Here is a 21457-nt window from a genome sequence, read left to right as displayed (position 1 = left end):
AAGCGCTCTATACAACATGCCACATTCACCCAGTCACACGAGCATCTTCTTTCTATGCATTTAAGTGCTTTCTAACTACCAGTCACACACATTCATACTCCAGTGGATGCAGCGGGATTACTATCTTGCCCAAGGATATTTGGCATGCAGATTAGGGGGAGCCAGGGATCAAACCACCGACCGTCCAATCAGCAGATGACCTGCTCTACCTCCTGACCTACAGCCACTCCTAAAAGTGGGGAAAAAATTCAGCTTGAGTAACAGTACCAGCACTCCGTATGTAAAGAGACTCGGTCATCACTGAATGTGGAGGTGTGTTCAAAAAGACCCCATCAATTTTTGGAATGAACCTGTGACGAGTCGACACTAATTTTAAACTGGTTTGCAAGAGCTGTCACACAAACAGACTTAGCTTGTTGTCACAGCTGTGCTATCAGCTGGGAACAAGTCTATTGACCATTTGTGGCCAAAAGACACAGGCTGCACACCACTCCAGTGGTCAAAGTAAACCAGAACATTTACTTGACATTTTATCAGTGAGATGAGGCGTTATCTTGGGAGTAAGACAGAACACTAATAAAAGTGACTCGTGCGCTCCCACAGAGCGCCCTGCCAGGAATCCAGATGACTCTTATTGTATTGTAGTTAATCTTAGGATTTGTTTGATCACAAAGTATTGGTTCATGATAGTTTGAAAGATATCAGTATCACAGCATCTTTAAACATACTGACGTTACTCTGGGTAGGACAGTGCTTCCCATACACACAGCCACTACATGGTAAGTGCTGATGACCCAGGGAAAAGATATTCAGTGAAACTGAGCTGAATGAATGTGAATGCTTTCCTTTATTTCACTAAAAGTCAGCTTGGATTCTTCTTTTATTTGCCGCCTTGCATCTCATTGTTAATGCAAAATGACGTGACGTTTGAATGAGAACAGGTCAGAGAAGTTTGCAAATCACAGGTCCATCTTCTGTGATGTGCAACTGAAGCACAGACCATCAAACATTCAGCCTAATTCCTGATCACACAGGATAATGAAACGAGACTAACATTTTCTCTTGGAGCCATGGAGCGCACTGTGGCTGCAGCTGCCCAGACGCCAGGTTCAATTCCACAGGAAGCTCACACTGAGTAAGCACACCTTCACTGAGGCATCAACATGATGTCACAAAGAATGAATGGAAACAATTAAGCAAATTGTCTTTCACCCATTTTATGACCGACCCACCAGCACCCAAAAAACCTACAGAGCGCTAAACTGGGTGTGTATGTAGTGAGGGCATTCTGTGACATTTAAATAGTGATAAATATCTGCCTACTGTTAACCAAGAACAGGAAAGGAGCACGGAAATAGATTAAAAAGGTGTCAAGTTATGACTGTTCCAGATGTGCTTCGGCACCGTCCATTTGTCGTTCTGTTCTTGGCTACGAATAGCTATCTCCAGGCAACTGGATGCCAGTGTGCCTCTATTTGAGGGTAGGGTAGGGTAGGGGCTGGGGCTGATGCGGTAGCTAAGCTAGCGGCTATGTTAGCTGCCACAGCAGATGAAATGCTGCAGGTCCACTGAGGACAGCCCGGGGTTGCTGATCGGCTGCTATGTCACCTAAACTCATCCGAGTCCTCGCGGTACAGCAGAATATTCGCACATATGCTAGAGGACAATCAACACGTCTCTAATGCAATCGTGTAATAGCACACTCATTCAGCTCCCATCGCTTTTCCCGTTTTGCTCCGCCGGCATCCCATCCCAGTCTACTGGATGTCGCGCGTTAACGCGAGGCAGGTCACAATATCACAGTATGACACTTGTGTTCGAATTAACCAGTAGTCCCTTAATGACCAGCACAACTATGTCAACTCGCCAGATGGTTACTTGTCAGTCACAGGCTAAAGTGGAGGAGCAGGGGTTGGCAACGCTGCACACTATTAAAAGCCAGAGTAACGACTAGTTATCGTAAGGCACGTCTCAGCCACCGAGACGCATCACCCCAGCTTAAGCTGTTCAACATCAACTACTGTGCACCAGCAATGGTGACCAACCTGTTTCAGTCGAAGCCTGCCTCTTTGCCTCATCAGCTATCTGAGGCGCCGCGCCGGAGAAGCGGTAACACGAGGCCGGTAACAGGGGCGAAAAGAGGGTAACGTTCTTCTACCAAGCACTGTTACCACTAACCCAGTGTCAGCCTCCACCATAACCAGCAACTCCTCCATAAATAAGACCAACGCCGGCCGGCTAGTTCTTACCTCAGGCGGTGTGTCGAACCAAGTTCCGACTAGCAGCCATGTTCGGAACCCCTATTTCCCTTCGTCCACACGAACCGAGCCCCCTCCCCCAGGTCAGTTGTCCTTCGTTCAAAGCAGAAATCCAAAATAATGTCGAGTTGCCTTATTTGCCAGGAACTGGTTTCCCGTTTCCAGTACAATATGATAGTCTATGTTCTTCGGAGCTCGAGGAGCGGGGCTGTCGATGGGGACTGATTGCCGGCGCAGCACAGCTAGCCGTGCCTAAGGGGTGGTGGGCAGCCCGCCGCTTCAAACACGGACACCTCGAACTCAGTCTTCTTTCTGTTAAGCAAGCTTAATGTACTGGATCGATATTTATTCTCAGGTGCACAACAAAGTCCCTTGCAACCACAGCGTGGGGCAACTGAATAGGCGATCTCGTCCTCTTCTCAATTAATTTAAAGGCAAGATGCTAACATTAGCTAGCTAGCTAGTAGCTAGCATGCTAGCTGTCTTGATTAAAACACTGCCATTGGAATTTGAAGGAAGACAGTCCGCAAAGTGCAGGCTGTTTGATAGTAACGGCCAGCCGACGGACCGAACCTGCAGACGCTATGAGAAAGACCGTATTTTAGCAGACACGGCTAAAGCTAACTCTATGCTGGCCAGCCCCTCTGTGATGTTAATATCGGTCAAAGGAGAGGGGCTGCATTGAGAGCGCACTCCCGACACTAGGCAAGTACGGCCCAGCGCGTTCCAGAGAAATTTCCCACAAAATGGCTGCCAAAACAAACCGCACCGCATACTATCATACAAACTTCCCAAAGTTCAGTCTGTAATGGTGCTAAAGCAATCATTTTAGAGGTCTGCCCGATGCAGACCGTGTAACGCTTCGAAAAGATGATGGTAGCGTTGTCACAAACTAGCACGAGTCACCACTTTAGAGAGCACTTCCGTTCCTCTGCAGGTACGAGTAGTTCGTTTCTCCTGTAACTACACAAAGCGATTAATGTGAGTTTCACTGACAGCACGGGCACAGGCAGCAACGAGCTAAACGGCCAAACACCCGCCGCACACAGCGCTCGTGCTACCTGTCCACACATGAGCTCCGCGTCACACCTGAGAACAGGTGGACACACTCGTGTTCGTCGGGGGGAGGACTGAGCGGTTACAGCGCGAAACCTGAGCTGTGGTCGTTAGTGTTGTACCCCAGCACCTGTGCGCTCCACGGTCACGTCTTTGAGTGACGCGCAAAGTCAGCGTGGAGCTGCACCCACGGACACTTGTTGGTTCAAAGCTGCCTGAATTCTTCAAGAAGGCGCTGGAAACGCTTCAGATTCTGACAGCATGACACACCTGCTGCACAGCTGACCGGTTGAAGTGACACGGTGAGTCATCGTCACACAGCTACAGCGTGGATACGACACGGTAACAATGCTCCAGTAAGCTGTGGCGTTTAAATGATGCTGCGTTGGTACTCAGGGGCTCTTGACACCACACGTATGGAGCCGTGCTGCCATGTTTGCCAGCAGGACTCAGGACTGACGTCCGGTTGGAGCCGGTGCGGATTGCGGTCCGTTTCCCGTTCTCAGCGGCAGGACTGGCCTGCGTGGGCTCCTGCTCCAGCTTTTGACACGTTGAGTAGAGCTGCTGCTCTGCATGCCTTTGTTGTAACAAGTAGATGAGTGACTGTTGCATTTGTATGACCGGTCTCTTACCTGTGGCAGGTATCACAGAACTGCTGCTCACTGCATTGTTTAGTGGGGGGACCAGTTTCTGCAACCCTGTGGGACAGCTGTGCCGTACAATCCAGGGCCCAGCAACCTTCCACGTTCAAAGTCATTAAAGTTACCTTTCTTCTCAGCTTGAACTTCAGCGAGTTGTCTAAATACATCAGGCTACTGCCACGTGACCGCATGATTAGACCGTTGACCATGTGTACCTAACAGAGTGAGTAATGGCATTTTTAAAACCACCTCAGTGCTGTGAATCTGGACCAAAGAAACCAAGAGAGCAGTCAGATTAATGTTCGTCAGTGTGATGGTGCATTGAGCTAAAGAGTTCAATTATAACCAACCAAAAACATTTATTAAAACAAATATGGCAGCTATGTGGAAAACAGAAAAATACTTAAACTGGTTCAAACAAACAGCTACAAAACAGGAAGTGTGTATAATGGACGCTGTTTGTCACCCGAAGAAGCAAAAACAACATTCACTTTGAATAAATGGTCCACTGTTAACCATTTAAAGATACCAGCAGTGTGGGTGCAAGTTCAGAATATGGAGCCAGTCACAGACTAAAAGAATCATTAAGAAAATAATCAGGAGCACAGAAGCCAACAAACAAAACAGCAGAGCACACAAGCAACCTCGCTGCAGTCAGACTGATCAGGGTCCTCAGCACAAACAGCTGGGTCCAAAATCCCAGGACAAGGCAGGTTCACAGCACGCAACAGTGTGTGTTACTTTGTAACCTCATCTACTGTATACATGTACATTATAAACAACGGGACCTTTTCACAGCGCAAACAAGGTACTGCACTGATGGACCCAGGTATCACATAATGTTCTCCACCTGATCTGTGAGAACTGGAAGCACCAGAGGAGATGGATGGTTGATTAAAGGACTGGATGAGAAACCCCAGCTGAAGGTCTGCTTCAATGTGCTTGGAGGAAGCTGCAGACCGGTGCCTGAAGCCGAAGAGGAGGGTGACAGACGGCAGACGTGCCAGAAGGAGGTTGCAAATCCATTCTCCTCCTCCGGCCCAGCTTACACGCACACATCATTTCTTCTGTTTTGGTGGAGGTCTGAGAACAAAAAAGAAAATGCACGGTTACCACAGATACACACAGCAGGTACTATGTTTACAGACACATGCAGTGTTTTTGGTGCAGGTCTGTGTCTGACAAATTCAATGAAAATCAATATGGGAGGGGAGGGGAGGGGAGGGGAGGGGGGTCCTTAGTAAGATGGCTGAGGTGTTTAAGTGGTTCATGATCTGGTGACTGTAGTCATGTGGTTCTCATGTTGCCTTCAGCGAGCCTCTGCACTTACAGTAAAAGCCAGAAAAGGTCAGAAACGATTCTTTGAGCAGTTCGGCTGCAGCTTGATCTGGTTCCAAACACAGACACATATCTGTAAATACATTTATGCATCCATGTGGCTCATTACCTGAACTCTGAATGGTAAGTTAGCAAGTTCTTAATGGAAGCAGTGAGAGGTTTTCCTTCCATCTCCTCCAATGAACCTTAAATAAAACTACAGACTGGAGCTGACAGCAGGCTGTTTCTTCAAAGCCACTGTGCTGCTGCCAGCTGGGTTTTGTTTTTAAGGAGTCCACCAGATGGCGCTGCCGCAGCGCAGGAGCTGAGAGCTCTGTCCTCAGGAACCAGAGGCTGAGGAGCTTTATATGCCTCGTGTGCAAGTCCTTAGTCTGAGCCCTGATGCAGAGGCAGGAAACTGAACTGATTAACTGAGTTTCAACTGAGCAGAATAAGCTCCGCCTTTCTGATAACAATGGTAATGTTAGGCTGCGTGTTCTTTAAAAACTAAAGCAACATTACATGGTTACTCTGATAAACAGTTCCAGGTTACTCAGCAACTGTTCCAGTCCAACTATGTTGGATCCACTTCAAAGAAAGCTTTCAGAAAATGTAACCTTTGACCCGGAGGTTCAGCAGCTGCAGCCATGGCTGCCCGACCGACAGGCTGGTCGCCCGCCCGCTGTCATCAACCGGGGTTTTTGTTTTTCCTTTAAGAGGCTGGTATTCAAAGGCAGCCAGCCTCCCCTCATCCACACCAGTTCCCCTACAGGCAGGAGCACCATCAGTGTGGTTCCTCACCCCGCCCTGCAACATCTGGGCGGGGCAGCGGAAACTACCTGCCAATGCTGCCCATCGACATCAGCTCTGCCTTTAACAGTGACCCCAGACATACTGCCTTAACCACACCTGCACGTGGATTAAAATCATCCTCACCGATCGGGCCAAGCTTTACAAACAGTGAAGCTCGGCCCACATCTCTCCTCCACTCACTTTGTAACGGCTCTACAAACTCGTCCCCCTCTAACTCTTTAATCCGGTCGTTCAGTCTGATGTCACTAGCCGTGTCTGGGCCTAAACTCCGCTGCAGGTCCATATATCAAACGATCACTATGGCATTACTGAGAGTTGAAAAACTGTCTAAAGTCTTTCATCTTTAATAAAATGATCAGCGTTCTGCTCTACCAGGTGTAACAACTGAGTTTAACATCCAGGCATCCATGAAAACGGAATTTATGACATTTAACGGAGTTAGAAGTTAGCAGGGAGTTAGCTCGCTAGCTTCCATCTAAATACAATATAGCATGTCCTGACTGCGGGGTTTTGGAAACAAATTAAAACGTACAGCTCTGTTATCACTTCCAGTATAAATGAAGACAGAAAACTAAACAGCAGTGACGTTTGTAGGGTTACTGAAGTTTGGCTAGCTGGTATATAATGATGTGCTACGTGACCGCTAGCGACACAGCTATGTTAGCATAATATAAACAAGCTAACTTTTTTTCCACTGGATAAAAGTTAACGTGAGTGTTCTCGGTGGTCAGGAACAAATGTAATCGCATGGCAGGATGCTGTAAAAGGACCAAACTTCAGCCAGGAGAACAACTGAGATAATCCATCCACAATACGAGGTTAGTCATTCATATACTGCTGCATGGGCTGGGCTGTAGTTACATCGTAAGGTTTTAAAAACTGAGCTTAAATAAATGATTAGCGGTAATAAAAGCCGAGGGAGGTCAACAGGGATCACTGACTGTTTTAGGAGCTTTTTGAGATCAAATAGAAGAAAATACATAACATTAAACATGTTAACAACACAAAAGCCATATTAAACGCAGACTACTTTAGGCCCGGAAGTAGGATTCGTCACGTCATCACTTAGCAACCGGATAGAAATAATCATGTCACAGTGGGCATAGCTGGACTCATCTCAGACAAGGTTCACCTGGTGCCCTGAACAGCAAGAAAACAAAAGAGGTCATCATGGGTTTTAGGACGTGCAGAGCAGACTGTGTGGACACGTTCCAGCATTTCCCACAGAGAACATTTGGTGGACTGCCCACAGCACCGCCGCCGTGAACAAAGGTCAGGAGCACCTACGCTTCCTGAGAGATCTGAGGGGTTGTAGACGCAGCTGCTGGTGTCTCGCCACTCCTCCCTGCTGTAACGTCAGTGTGTTTTACAAACTCCTTGTCCACAGTAAAAAAAAAAAAAATCGAAGAGAAATAGCATCTCAGCAGGAGGATGAAAATGGCGAGGGAGCCTTCACATACTTTACCTGGTGCCCTCAGGGCAGCGTGTCAGGTCTGGTAACCCATACAGGGACCCTTCATGTGAACATGCAAAGGAAACACTGGTTTCCAACTTGGTGAGTTGCTAAGCAGCTTCCTGTGACCGTTTCTCCTGATCACCAATGTTAGTGGACGTGAATCTGGGTGCAGAGCCTCATTAAGGGCGCTTTACCTGTAGATGCCCACCACCACAGCGTGGTCTCTCTCATAGGGCTCCAGCGTGAGCTGTTCCTGTGGTTTCATGTTCTCTGCACTCATCTTCTTCACTTCTGAGGCAAACACTGCCTCTGGAGCTGCTGTCGAGTCTATACAGTTAGCCTTAAGGAAGAAGAGCACAGCTGGAATCAGACTCACGAACAACAACAAGTCCTGAACAGGTAGACATTCCTCACCATCACACGAGTATCCTAGCACACGACTAAAACTAGTTTGAGTCCAAATCAAGGATTCAGTCACACATAAGCTGATTTAGCAGCCGTCTACAGTCATTCTGTAGTGAAGCAGGAGACGCCCTTTTATTCTCTTTAGCTTTAGCAACATTTGCTATTAGAAATCACGCCATGTGAGAAACTTACTCATGTTTGTGGGTCAGTAACTCGAGATAACTGACTCGGAAAATGTCTTCATTCGTTTTTTGAGATTGAACAAAGCCTAAGCTAAAACGTGTGAAAATGGTCAGCAGCCACTGGCCGAAGAGGAACCGTGAAAGACCTTTAAGGCCTGGAGAACTTCTGCATAAGACAACGTTAAAACCTTCAAAGTTTAGCGTTCAGGGAGCCGTTACCTGTTACGGCAGTTATCAGCGTACCTTGATTGAGATAACAAAGTGGCCGCCGTTCTTCAAAAAGTTGTGAGCGTTCAAAGCAACGATCCTCGTCTGGTCAGGCTGGGCAACATCAGCAAAGATCACATCCACCATGCCTGCAGAGGGACAGACGGCACGTGAATGCTCTGCATGTGTTCACCGTGCAGGTTCCTGATGGGACGATGGCCGCCCCTCGCCTTCGTGTCAAGGATTACAAACAAACCTGTTCGTCTTTCACCAGCTCACCTGCATCACACTACTCACCAACAAGCATTCTGTATTTGTGCGGGTGCCGAGCGTCTTCGATGATTGGAATGATGTTGGTGCGTTTTTTCGCCACGTTGAGAAGGTCGCGACCCGACCGGTGGGAAAACTCTACTGCATAGACCAGCCCTTCCTGTCACACAACACACTCATGTCAATGCAAGCTGCTTTTGTTTCCTGTGTTAAATCTACACCACCCTAGAAATCTTGATGATGCAGCCCATTGGCCCACTCATGACTTTATTTCCACCCAATTCTGTCCCCATTTTTAATCCACTGGGAGAGAAACTCCAGTGAGCCGTGTTTGTCTCTTTCATTTTAGGAACATCCCATGACACAGGGATTTCCCACCGTCCGGTTCCCCAGTTTTTGATGGAGGAATGAGGATCGTAGTTTTAATTATTGTGCGTTTGATCCCTTTGCCCCTCCTGTCACGTCCCCTGTGGTCAAACACTACTGCCAGCAGTGGTCTGCCCGTTCGGCAGCTACAAAGAGAAAGTGTGCGGTACTCACGGGTCCAACGATGTCGGAAACGTGGGACACTGTGGTGCCAGAGGCAGCTCCCAGGTACATGACCTTGGCTCCAGGCTTGATGTGGATCTGGTCGACTCCTCCCAAGATGGCCGCAGCCAGCTTGGAGCGGAACGGATTCCAGGCTCTGTATTCAATCTTAGTCTCTCCTTCCTACCAAGACCGAAGCGAACATCGACTCAAAGTGTGGTCACAACAGCAGGAAGAGCACACGTTTTCATATTTGGCATAGCAGCAACAGCTGAACTGGACTCACTTCCACACTGATCCTCTTCTCTCCATACACAGACTCTCCTACCACCATGTTTTTTGTCACCAGGGCATCCTCCTTTCCCCTGCAGATGAACACTCCTGAGACACACACACACACACACACACACACACACAGACACACACAGACACACACACACAGGAATAAGCTTCCAAATGAAGGCAAATGCTGAAAGGTGAATAAAATGTGACAAACTGTAGCCGAGGCTCAAAACAGTCCAGCCTTCAGTGCAGAAAATGCCTCAGTCCTCTAAAATATGAACAATCACCTTCATGTCTGTGAGGCTCGATCAGGACCTTCTTCCCTCCTCCGAAACCACCTCGGCCACCCCTCCCTCCTCTACCCCCTCTGCCTCTTGGGGTTCCTCTGCCACCACCACGGCCCCGAAATCCTCCACCGTCTGGGGACTGGAAGCCTCCACCTGAAAAACAGCCGCGCACAAGAGAAAGTTCCAGAACCTGGATCAGCAGGTCGCAGAGTGATGCATTTCTGTCCTTCACTGGGACGTTGGCTGGACACCTTTTGCTGATCATTAAATACACAAGTAACTGTTTTGTTTAAAGAACAAACCAGTAGTTAGACTTTTTGGGTCTCGCTCCGTTTTTTCCATCCTCAGGTGTGTGTTTACAACAGCATGACCCTCGGAGGGCGATGTAAAAACATAATGGAATGAAAAAGCCTCCCACCCCTGCTTTACACTGAAACAATTCATGCAGAATGACGACAAGCACCAGTCACCTACCACAGAAATAACTGTTTATTAAAGACAGAATCATTGAAAAGGCAAAGCAGCTGCTCACCAACCAAGTCCTTCCACGGCTGCGCTGCTAACGGCTGCGCTGCTAACGGCTGCGCTGCTAACAGCAGCAGATGGTCCCAGCTTGGTACACATTACTGCCATGATGGCTTTAACAACGTGCCCAGTGGCCACAGTGAAACGAGTCATGTGGCTCATATTTACGTGGAAACTGATGTTTTCTTCCCAGAATAAGAACAGACGAGCTGAGGTCTGACTGTCAGTTCACTGTTTGTATACTTCGTGGCAACTTTTATCTTGATTTAATCATCCAGGTAGGTAAAACCTAGAAGGTTGATTCTGTTCTTCTGGATGTTTTCAGTGGGAGAAACGTCATCATCATCATCATCAAGTGTCAGCTGACTGCAGGTCTACAACCTTACAAACAGGACATTTACATAATGACTGAAACCAGCACCACTGAAGGAACAACGGGCTGGAGGTCAGCTCCTCGATCACTGACCAATGGTCATGAGTGCCATTCACAGAGAGTGGGGGGATGGCTGCAATCACATCATTGTAAGACTTAACCTCCAGTGTTTGCTGAAGGTGGGACCTCTTCATCACCATCTGATGGTCTCGTTTTTCTTTTCCACTGTTTGAATCCATGTGAGCTGCACAGCTGTCTGTAAGACTGCGGGGCATCAGTGAGCCAACACACACCTCTGTGGACAAGCGTTGCAACTCTGTGGGCCTTGTATCTGAAATCCACTTTGTGTTTGTTACAAACAGTTATGAATGCTGAGAGTTCAGGAGCTTCTTTTGCCATCGTGTTCGTTTAGTCGAGGACCCCCTCCGAAACGTTTCACTGCTGCTTAAGTCTTTCACTAAGCAAACGTCAGCCTCACAGTTACTGAAATAAAGCCACAGTGCTGTGGGTTAGCAGGCATTATCACCTATAAATGAAGGTGGAACTGCTCTGACGCCGAGACCAGAACTTTAGCTGTAATGTTAACCTTTCAAAGCCGGTCGGAGCGGCACGCTCTGTTTGGCGTAACCATTTTTAAATTCCCGTAGAACTGGAACCACGTAAGCTTGTGCAATCATTTTTGCACATGAAACCGGAGGAGTTGTACTTACATCTCATCCTCGGTCAGTTTCCTTCCACATGTGGCTTTATAGCAACAAAAACATAATATTCCAGAAACACGCTTTGCCGATCCGATCAGCTGTTCGTAACACTTCCCACATTGGAATAGACGTCAGCGTGAACTGTGGCATGTTCGCCACGACCTGCCCGAAACCAGAAGGGACGTCATTTTTGCAGAAAATGTAGTTTTTCTTACCTTCGGGGGCTCATAAGCCTACACTGGTGTTTTTAAAAGTCATGTTTGACTCTGTGCTTTTCTCAATAGTTTCCGGGATCCTCAAACTGCACTGCTGGAAATAGTTTATTTTGATGCACATGCTGGTTTTTATGCAAATTTGCATTTCATTATGTTTTTCCTGCAGTGTATAAAAATTGGTGTATTTCAAAAATAAAACTATGAAGACCATCAAAATAAATTTCCTGTGGTTGGAAACTATTTTGTACAACTTTTTTTGTATTTGCAGTTTTGAGGGATAAGCCTCTTAAATTTCTCTGAATAGAAGTATATGTAAAAAAACAAATGATTTTTTTTTGTAGTTTATTGCACTTTTTTGCAATTTATGCAGTTACTATGGACTCGATGCCTACGTATCATTAAAATGTGGGCTATAACGGTTGTATTGATATATAACAACTTGAAATGCTCCCAAAAAATGGCGCTATATAAATGCAATACATTATTATCATTATTATTATTACTATTACAGCATGTGCAAATATAAAGATAAGCCCTGGCGGGCTTGGTTCTTAAAGGTCTTAAAGGGTTAAGAAAGAGTGGAGCGCTCAATGCGTGGTTAAAACGCGGTGGTTGAAGATTGCTCGGTAACTGGAGAAACAAATACAAAGCAACACTTCATCTGCTGTTTGTGATCAAGTGGAGCACAGAGTGTTTTGTGAGCTGCTTTAACTCTGAGACTGTCACTATTTGAACTTAACAGCCTATAATATTATATTATTAGCAGATACCTGAATAAAAATACTTTTAATTGCTTCAAGTCGTCATCCTGGCATTTGAGGATCACATCCACGATGTGATGATACGAACGGCACGTTTCCAGTCTCACCTCTTCCTCCCCGGAATCCTCCCCGGAATCCTCCTCGTCCTCCGCGGTCACCAAACCCTCCTCTGCCTCCACCTCTGCCTCCACCTCTTCCTCCTCTGTCCATGCGAGGACTGAAACCTGAAACCATGAATCGTTATTATATGTGTAAACAGACACATCTAGCAACCAGTGCGTGGCTGCTTACGCCAGTGCCGCCATCTTGGATCGTTAACCCGGGTCGCTCCACATTTAAACACCGACTCCGACCACTCGGGGGACCCAGCACAACACGCACACAACGCGGCTGTTCAAACACACACTCGGAAACACGCTTAATAAAAGTAACGGGGCTGAGACTCGACTCACCGCCTCCTGTGTGGGCTTTGAACGACAGGCGTGCTCGCGGCGTGCTCCGCGTGGCCGTGATGTTTGGACACTCTCACGGAACCGCAAACACACAGACCGGGCTAACGTTAGCGCGAGCTACGTCTCGTGGAGCAGAAAACAGCTGTAAACGGCTGGAACGGGTTTCAGCCGGCGTGACCCGACTTTGGCTTTTCCTCGCGGAATAAAACCGTAACTCTGGTTGTAACGGAGCTCGCTGTGTGGGCCCCACGGAGTCCCAGACACGTGCGAGGAGACACAGCGCGTGTTCAACTCAGAGCACTTATTCCGCCAGCGCGGACACACCAACGGCTCACCGTGAACAAACCACGCGCTCAGACAGCCAAGTCTGCGGTAGTTTTCACAATAACGTGGCCGTGTAGGCCGTCCACGCAGTGTACCTGACTGCACAGACTCACCGAATACACGATCAGACGTAAGCACGTGTGTCTTACTGTACCTGGCCTCATCGTTTCTGGCGTAAACTACTGAAATGGACGCAGCCCGCGGAGTTGAATCGCTTCTCTCCTGTGTTGATCCTCAGTGAACAGACACGGCGTGATCACGTCCCACGTGCAACTGTGCGACCCAGAGCAAACTTTCTTCTTCTATCTAATCTATTGTTGCTTAGCAAGCAAAACGGCGCATTAGCGCCACCAACTGGCCACAGACGGAGACCTTGTTTTCAAACAGAGGACAGCTGCTGTCAGCTGCCGGATGTTGTGCCGAGACAACCTTCCTGTCACAAGGTAGAAGCTGGAATCCGTCTGTGATTGCTGATTGATATCTGCATCTAAACGATAACGGTCAGGCTTAATGTTCACATCTCACATGGTTTGAAAGAGGCACTTATCTGCACAATCTCATGCACACATATGCACACATATGCACACCTGCATACACCAAGTTACTTTTTGCACAACCCACTGTCGTTGTTGCACTTTTGCGCTGTCTGTATTATTCGGTTCTGCCTGGCGTTGCACTCTCTTTGCTTTGGTTTGTTGTAATCCTGTTTGATTGTCTGTAGCAGCGTGGTCTCAGAGGAACGTTGCTCCTTTCACTGTGTACTGTACCACTGCACATGGTTGCAATGACAATAAAGCCACTTGACTTGAGAACCACCGATGTCCACTGTGAGCAGCCATCTTTGACGCCATCTGTCTGCCATACAAAGCCGTTTCAGATTCCTTCCCAGACGCTTAACAGACGCTGACCCTCACATCTTGTGTCAGGTGATCTCAATGGGTCGCATAAGGTCTCACAATAACTTCACCCAAAACCTCTGCTAATAAGGACCCCACGCCCTTTTTCACACCTCGGTACATGTGATAAGGCGGGTGATCAATATAGTTGGTCCTCTTAAGGCTCCCACATGGGATTACATACCCAGGACTCTGCACCCTCTGCTTTTAGAAGTGAAGAAGCTCGATGAGAGGTGAAACATCTTCAAGGAACTTAAAGAAGTCCAGTTGTTTTTTTCCAAGCTCCATAGACGAGACAACTATTAAATGACCACTTCAAACTGACAAGAAAGTCTTTGTACTGATGTTAGCTAAATGATCAGAACACACAGACCAAGCACATCACTACTGCTCAGAGGAGCAGAGTGTAACTGTTTTTGAAAGGAAATCAGATTCATTTCTATTGAGCAGAAATGTTGGAAATCACAGTGAATAATTGCTGAGTCATTTGTTATTCTGATATAGGCTCAGAGCATCAGGTGAATCCCCCACTCCTCTTTTCACTCCCACTGCTGCATGTCATCAACATCTTCGTTCCTCTTTTCTTCACCATTATCTGAACGATGGCTGAATCAGAATCTTTATTGTCATTGTGCTTTAAGAACAACCGAAACTGTATGCAAACCTGCTCTAAGTGAAAAGAGCACGCTGTTAAGAGAAGAAAAGAAGAATATATGGTAAATGGCCTGTATTTGTATAGCGCTTTACTAGTCCCTAAGGACCCCAAAGTGCTTTACATATCCAGTCACACACACACACACACTGGTGATGGCAGCTACATTGTAGCCACAGCCACCCTGGGGCGCACTGACAGAGGCGAGGCTGCCGGACACTGGCGCCACCGGGCCCTCTGACCACCACCAGTAGGCAACGGGTGAAGTGTCTTGCCCAAGGACACAACGACCGAGACTGTCCAAGCCGGGGCTCGAACCGGCAACCTTCCGATTACAAGGCGAACTCCCAACTCTTGAGCCACGATCGCCCCATGTATAATAAATAACAATACAACAATAAAAAGAAATGAAACAAATAAAAAATATATATTACATAGTATATCCAAGACTGTATATAAGAGTGAACAATGGAAAATACGTTGACACAGTGATTTTTCACAGGCTGCCCTTTCATGACCCTGGTTTCTCCTTGTTACTCTTACAAAGTGCTGCTCAGAGTGGAGCTCTGAGTGAAGGCACCTTGATTAAACTATAAAAAAGATATAAATAAAACTGAACAAGTCAAATTTTAGGCCCATTTTCAACAACAGTGAGTTCCAGTGTCACATTAATGCAAGTTTAAAATATTAAATGAACAAACTCATTGGATATAGGTTTACAGTTTTTACACACACAAAAACGGATGAATTAACACAATTAATCAATTATCAATTTTATGTAAATCTGTGTTGCTGCTGAGGCGGAGACCATCCAGAGATGCTGGCAGCATTGATGTAAATGAAAAACAAACACAAGGTGAAATTAGCTATCATTAGCGTTTAGGTGTACATAGAAGTGCGATCAGTGCAAAAAACACGACTTAACACTTAATTTGAATTTTGAATTTATTTATTTTAAAGGGACAGTGCAGTTTAACATAGTTCAAGTACAAAACATGAAACTGATGTAACGCACATACGTTTATAGCTCATTTTCAACAATTGTCCCTTGTTGGGCTTCAATCAAAATAGATACATTTTACAATAAAACATACATTTTCATAAAACCAACTTACATCATAAATACAATTAATAGACAATAAATTAAAATTAAAACCATCAGTCAAAATGACTACATCTCTGATTTCCCTTTAACCAAACTTTAACCTTCATGTAAAGGATCTGATGTCTGTAATCAATCTGATTTCGGTTGGAAGTGTGCTCATCGGTCAGTCAGGCCTGTATGGAAAAAGCTGACTGACCGGATGTAGATCTGCGATATATCTTGCGGTTGCCGTTCACCTTGCTCCTGGTAATACGATTACTATCTTGTCTCTGGATGTATCTATTGAGACACTCTGGGGCCATCCTATTTATACATTTAACGACTAATTTAAGAAAACACAGATGATTAAAACTCTTAAAACTAAGTAGATTATATTTCTTTAAAATGTCCACACTCCAGTCCAGCAGGCGGCGGTAATGCGCATCTAAGCTGGTTGACCAACCGCCATTAAACTGAAAAGAAGAAGAAGGTTACAGTCTCATGGCCATCAGTCGCAGCCCGCGCACTGTTTAGCAGCTCTCAGTGTTTATGGTTTTAACTGTCACAGGGACATTAAACTATATTTTGATAGGTTGGAGGAGCGCCTACTGCGCTGCTTATCTAAATATCCCAATTCTTTTATCATTTTTGGTGGAGACTTTAATACAGTGTTTAACAGGCATTTGGACCGATGGCCTTCAGACTCTTAACTCATTCATAAGACTGTTGGCACAAAGATTCAACTCAGTCGATTCTTGGAGGGATTCTCATTCATCTCAAATAGCTTACACGTGGTGTAGTAAGACTCAAACCAGGCACTCGCGTATCGATTATTGGCTTATCTCAAAAGGTTTAGAGAAAATTTAAACGGATCCTACTCCACTCTCAGACCATAAAATGGTTAGCTTATCAATCCCATCCTCCCTCATCATTAAAACCTCATAATGGAAGCTAAATAGAACCATTCTTCAGCATAAAGAAGTGATTTGTGAAGTTCAGAGATTCATTAAACTTTATTGGAGTAAAGCTCTCACAGATAACACATTTTGTAGCAAGGTTCAAGGTTCTTTATTTGTCACATGCATAGTTATACAAGTATAACACACAGTGAAATGTAGCCTGACATGCTCCTCGACATGTGCAAAAATTGGGGGGGGGGGGGGGGGGGGGTGTAGAGGAAGAACATTATATATATATATACATACATATAGTATATACACTGGGTGAATGTGCAGTAGTAGCAGCAAGCAGGTGAATTCTGTACATTAATATGAATAGACATCTGACTATTTTACAGGATAGACAATATAAACATATTTAAAATTAAAGGAATTGAAATGTACATTGTGCCTTGGTTTAGTGTCTGGAAGAGAGTCCTGTCTCAGTCAGTTATAGATGATGTGAGCGGGCGGGTGTGTGTGTTTAGGGCACGGATGGCTTGGGGATAGAAGCTCCTCTTGAGTCTCTCTGTCCTTGCCCGGAAGATGCGGAACCTTCTACCAGATTGCAGAAGTTGGAACAGTTTGTTGCCAGGATGGGACGGGTCCTTCAGTATCTGCTCTAGTCCGGCATCTCCTGGTGTAGGTGTCCTGAAGCGGGGGGAGAGCAATCCTGCAGCAGCGTTCTGCTGTACGGATCACTCTCTGGAGAGCTTTTTGGTCCTTCACACAGCTGTTCCCGAACCACGATGTCATGTTCTGTGTGAGGATGCTCTCCACAGCGCCTGTATAGAAAATCCTGAGGATCTTTGGAGAGACCCTGAACTTCCTCAGTTGTCGTAGGTGATACAGGCGCTGCCTAGCCTTTTTGGTCTGGACCTGAATGTGGGCAGCCCATGTCAGGTCTGAGGAGATGTGGACACCAAGATACTTGAAGGACTGCACCCTCTCCACTGGAGCTCCATTGATGATAATGGGCTTGTAGTCTCTGTGCTGACCCCTTCTGAAGTCCACCACCAGCTCCTTGGTCTTGCTGACGTTCAGCTGGAGGTGGTTGTCCTGGCACCACGATGCCAGATTCTTCACTTCATCCATGTAGGCCGCCTCATCGTTGTTGGAGATGGCACCCAACACCACTGTGTCGTCAGCAAACTTCACAATGGTGTTGGAGCCGTGGGTGGCCACACAGTCTGAAGTGTAGAGGGAGTAGAGCAGTGGCGAGAGGACACATCCCTGAGGTGCTCCTGTGTTGATGGTGATGCTGTTGGAGAAGCACCTGCCCACCCTCACCACCTGAGTTCTGCCAGTGAGGAAGTCCAACACCCATGCACACAGACGGCTGTTAAGTCCCAGTTCCCTCAGCTTTGTGAACAGTCTGCAGGGCACTATTGTGTTAAACGCTGAACTGTAATCAACAAACAGCATTCGCACATAGTTACCCTGTTTCTTGTCCACGTGGCTGAGAGTGGTGTGTAGGACGTGGGCGATGGCATCCTCTGTGGATCTGTTGGATTGGTAGGCGAACTGGAGCAGATCTGTGGTGTCTGGGATGGAGGAGGAGATGATGTTCTTCAGCAGCCTCTCAAACACCTTCATTACTACCGAGGTCAGTGGGAACTTTTGAAATATCAAATTGGAAAACTCTTTAGAAAATACAGCAGTGATTTGGCAAAAAAAGAAGATCTGATGAGACACAGGTGATACAAACGATCACATGCCTGACTTCCAAACCAATAGACACCCTCAGTGAATCTGATAAGATAGAACTGGTTGACCTGCAGCACAGGTTGGATGAGATTTACAAACGTAAAGCTGACGGAGCATTTATTCAGAAAATGGTTCGAAGAAGGAGAGCAGAATTCAGCCTATTTTTTCAGACTTGAAAAGCATCAATCTTTTTTTTTTTCTGCCTGTCCCATTTGGTTCTTTAGCCATCAGAATTGTTGTCTGAAGACCAACAAGGAGACCCAATGGATTTACTTTGCCAAATGGATCATCGTGGCATTGCCGTATTGGTCCATTTGATCGACCTTTGTTTTTATTATTTATTATATTTTATTTTCAGATGTTACAGACGGGACAGACATGAGTGAGGGATAGGAAAGGGAGAAAGAAAGAGGAAGGAAAGGAAAAACAGAAGGGGAGAGGGACAGTGAGAAAGGGGGGGGGGAAAAAAAATCTCCTGGATCACCTGTTGAGAGAAGAAGAGAAAACAAGCAAAAAAAACAGAGCAACATACTAAACACAACACCATCGCATTAATCTAGCTAAGTGTAAACAGCAGTAAATACTAAATATTCAATGTTGTTGTGCAGCACGCAGGACAGATGTGCTTCGAAGTAGCAGCCAAGAAAGGTGTAATTTAAGTCTACGAGCAGTGAACACCCGTGTGCACACCTGTGTGGATCAGCGCGCTTGTATTCAAATGGTTTCCACATGTAATGGTCTGCTAGAGGATGTAGAGAGCCATAGCCCCGCCCCCCAGGGCATGAAGCAGGCATGGAGGAGATCCAGGCCCCAGACATCCAGACATCCAGAGGCCCCAGAGTGCGAGAGCCCAAGGAGGACCACCGGAGGGGCATCAATCTAACACCAACTCCATCCTACAACTAAATATTAATGGGACAATTTCTAATGATAAGGATACCATAGCAAAATATTGTTCAAACTTTTATTGCAAACTTTATTCTTCTAGTTATTGCCCTGAAGCTTGTCTGACTTTTTTAAATTCTTTAGACAAAATCACTCAGCTGAATGAGGAGGAAAGTCAGCTTTGCGACAGATCAATTTCTTTGATCGAGGTTGCAGATGCTATAAAACATCTAAAGATGAACAGATCCTCTGGAACTGACGGCCTTACTGCCGAGCTTTACAAACAGTTCGCTGACAGTTTAGCCCCGTTTCTTTTAGACGTTTTTAAGGAAAGTATGGATAGAGGTGCACTCCCTAGACAACTGGCGACCAATCTCTTTACTGAATAATGATTATATATTGGCTAATAGAATAAAACACGTATTAGGTAAAGTTATTGATGAGAGTCAATCTGGATGCATGCAGAATCGTCATATCTCAAACAACATAAGATTCATTCTAGACATAATAGATTACCCAGAACTTGTACAGGATGAGTCTTATTCTTTTTTTAGATTTCTACGAGGCGTTCGACTCCTTAGAGCATGGGTTTATTTTTACAGCTTTAAATAAATTTGGGTTCGGTCAGTCCTTCTGTAATGCCGCTCGGACACTGTACTGTAACAGCTCCATAGAGCTTGCCACTGGTACTTCCCCGAGAGTCTCTCTAAAGCGTGGAGTGAGGCAGGGTTGCCTCCTGTCCGTATATTTATTCCTTCTTTCTGTGCGACTCTGTAATTCGCACATTAAACTCAGTTCTTTAAAAGGCCTGGTCATTGCTAACAGAGAAATACTCATAAGTCAGCTGGCAGACGATACAGCTCTCTTCCTCAGAGACGCCTCGCAAGTTTCAGTGGCCATTAACAATACAGCCATTCTCTAAAGCCTCCGGACTTTCACTCAACCTGCATAAATGTGAACTTTTACCAGTTAAAAGTTGTTTAGCAACTTCAATTCATGGAATACCTGTAAGAAACTCTGTAAGATACCTTGGAATTCAAATAATAAAAAATGAGCTCCACAAACTTCATTCCTATTATAGATAAATCCCCAAAAATCACAGTGAGACCTGTCGTTGAAGGGAAGAGTTCTGCTGTCGGAGGCTGAAGGTATCTCCCGTCTAACCTGCTGCTCAGTCACTACATGTTGATAATACAACCTGTAAGTCAATTAACAAGTTATTATAAAGAATTTTTTATGGAAAAATAAAACTCACTGCTTGCGTAAATCAGTAGCTTTAAATTCATATGATAAAGGAGGCATACATTTTATTGATTGTGGTGCTCTTAACAACACCTTTAAAATAAAGTGGATTAAAAAGTATTTAAAGAATCCCACTTCTATCTGGAACTTTATCTCACATCATGTGTTCTCTAATGTAGGCGCCTTAACTTCCTGCTGCTCTGCAGTTATAGTATTCCACAAATACCACTGAAACTTTCTCACTTTCATCAACAGATTCTTTTGGCATGGGCGCTGATTTACAAACACAATTTCTCTCCACAAAACGGTTTTATTTGGAATAACTGCAATATTATTTATAAAAATAAAACTCTTTTTTTAAATAACTGGTTTAATAATCTTGATTAGTCAGTTAAATAGAGAAGATGGACTCTTATATAATTACTCTGAGTTCCTCAGGAGATACAATGTACCAGTAATGTACATGTACATGTAAATTCTGGAAGGACCTCCACAAGTTTATTACTGTTCTCCCTAATTTTCAGTTATACTACAAGGACTTTATCTTTGGCTGTTATCATTTTAAACACAAGGACAGTGATGCTTTCTTCTTTATAAATATGTTTGTTAGTTTTGGCAAAACTTCACATGCACAAAAGCAAAGTCCTCGGCAGAAAGCCTGAACTTCTTGTATTAAAAATAGAACTCGCACAATATATAAGGACAATCTCCTCATCAAAGAACACCGAGGCTCTCAAGTTAACATCTGGAACTGTTTGAAACTTGATTTTGGCTCTCGCAAACTTTTGTTTATTTATGTTCCCCTTAATTGATTTTATTTTGTACTCACTGTAGTCTCACTGTCCCTTCACTCTCATTGTTCCTCATTGTAACACCACAATGTCATCTTTTATGTGATTCCTGTTCTACCTAACTGTATGTCTAAAATGTGATAAATAAAGTTTAACAAAAAAACCAAAACTTTTTAGCAACTCAAACAGTTAAATAAGCCAAAGACACT

At 45.3% G+C, this 21457-nt stretch overlaps 2 protein-coding genes across 2 annotated transcripts in view; both read right to left on the bottom strand.

The window, feature by feature from the left end:
* The window catches only part of dyrk1b (dual-specificity tyrosine-(Y)-phosphorylation regulated kinase 1B), a 57840-nt gene extending 54737 nt beyond the window's left edge, over positions 1 to 3103 (bottom strand). The window contains exon 1 of the mRNA XM_085472854.1: positions 2250 to 3103. The gene's annotated coding sequence lies outside the window, so the exon portion shown is untranslated. The remainder of the gene's footprint in view (positions 1 to 2249) is intronic.
* Positions 3104 to 4294: 1191 nt separating this feature from the next.
* Positions 4295 to 13362, bottom strand: fbl (fibrillarin rRNA 2'-O-methyltransferase). Its single transcript, XM_085472852.1, has 9 exons — positions 13208 to 13362; positions 12385 to 12501; positions 9703 to 9855; positions 9420 to 9514; positions 9146 to 9316; positions 8633 to 8765; positions 8372 to 8484; positions 7736 to 7881; positions 4295 to 5038 (listed from the first exon to the last, which is right to left on the bottom strand). The coding sequence occupies exons 1-9, from the start codon at positions 13215 to 13217 to the stop codon at positions 5014 to 5016; spliced, it is 963 nt and encodes a 320-aa protein (XP_085328978.1). The 5' UTR covers positions 13218 to 13362; the 3' UTR covers positions 4295 to 5013.
* Between the last annotated feature and the right edge of the window lie 8095 nt (positions 13363 to 21457).

This window comes from Copadichromis virginalis, linkage group LG11, assembly GCF_057382275.1.
Source record: "Copadichromis virginalis isolate Kocher_CV1m ecotype Utaka linkage group LG11, C_Virginalis_male_GT1.1, whole genome shotgun sequence".
Classification (NCBI taxonomy): domain Eukaryota; kingdom Metazoa; phylum Chordata; class Actinopteri; order Cichliformes; family Cichlidae; genus Copadichromis; species Copadichromis virginalis.
The sequence above is the reverse complement of the archived record's forward strand: the minus strand, read 5'-3'. Positions and strand labels throughout refer to the sequence as shown.

Bases quoted from the DNA above. Each gene is read 5' to 3' on its own strand.
- fbl (XM_085472852.1), bottom strand. The intron at 9,856-12,384 runs GTGAGACTGGAA...GCTGTTTTTCAG, and splicing joins AGGATTCCGGGGAGGAAGAG to GTGGAGGCTTCCAGTCCCCA. The intron at 8,485-8,632 runs GTGAGTAGTGTG...GTCCCTCTGCAG, and splicing joins CAAATACAGAATGCTTGTTG to GCATGGTGGATGTGATCTTT.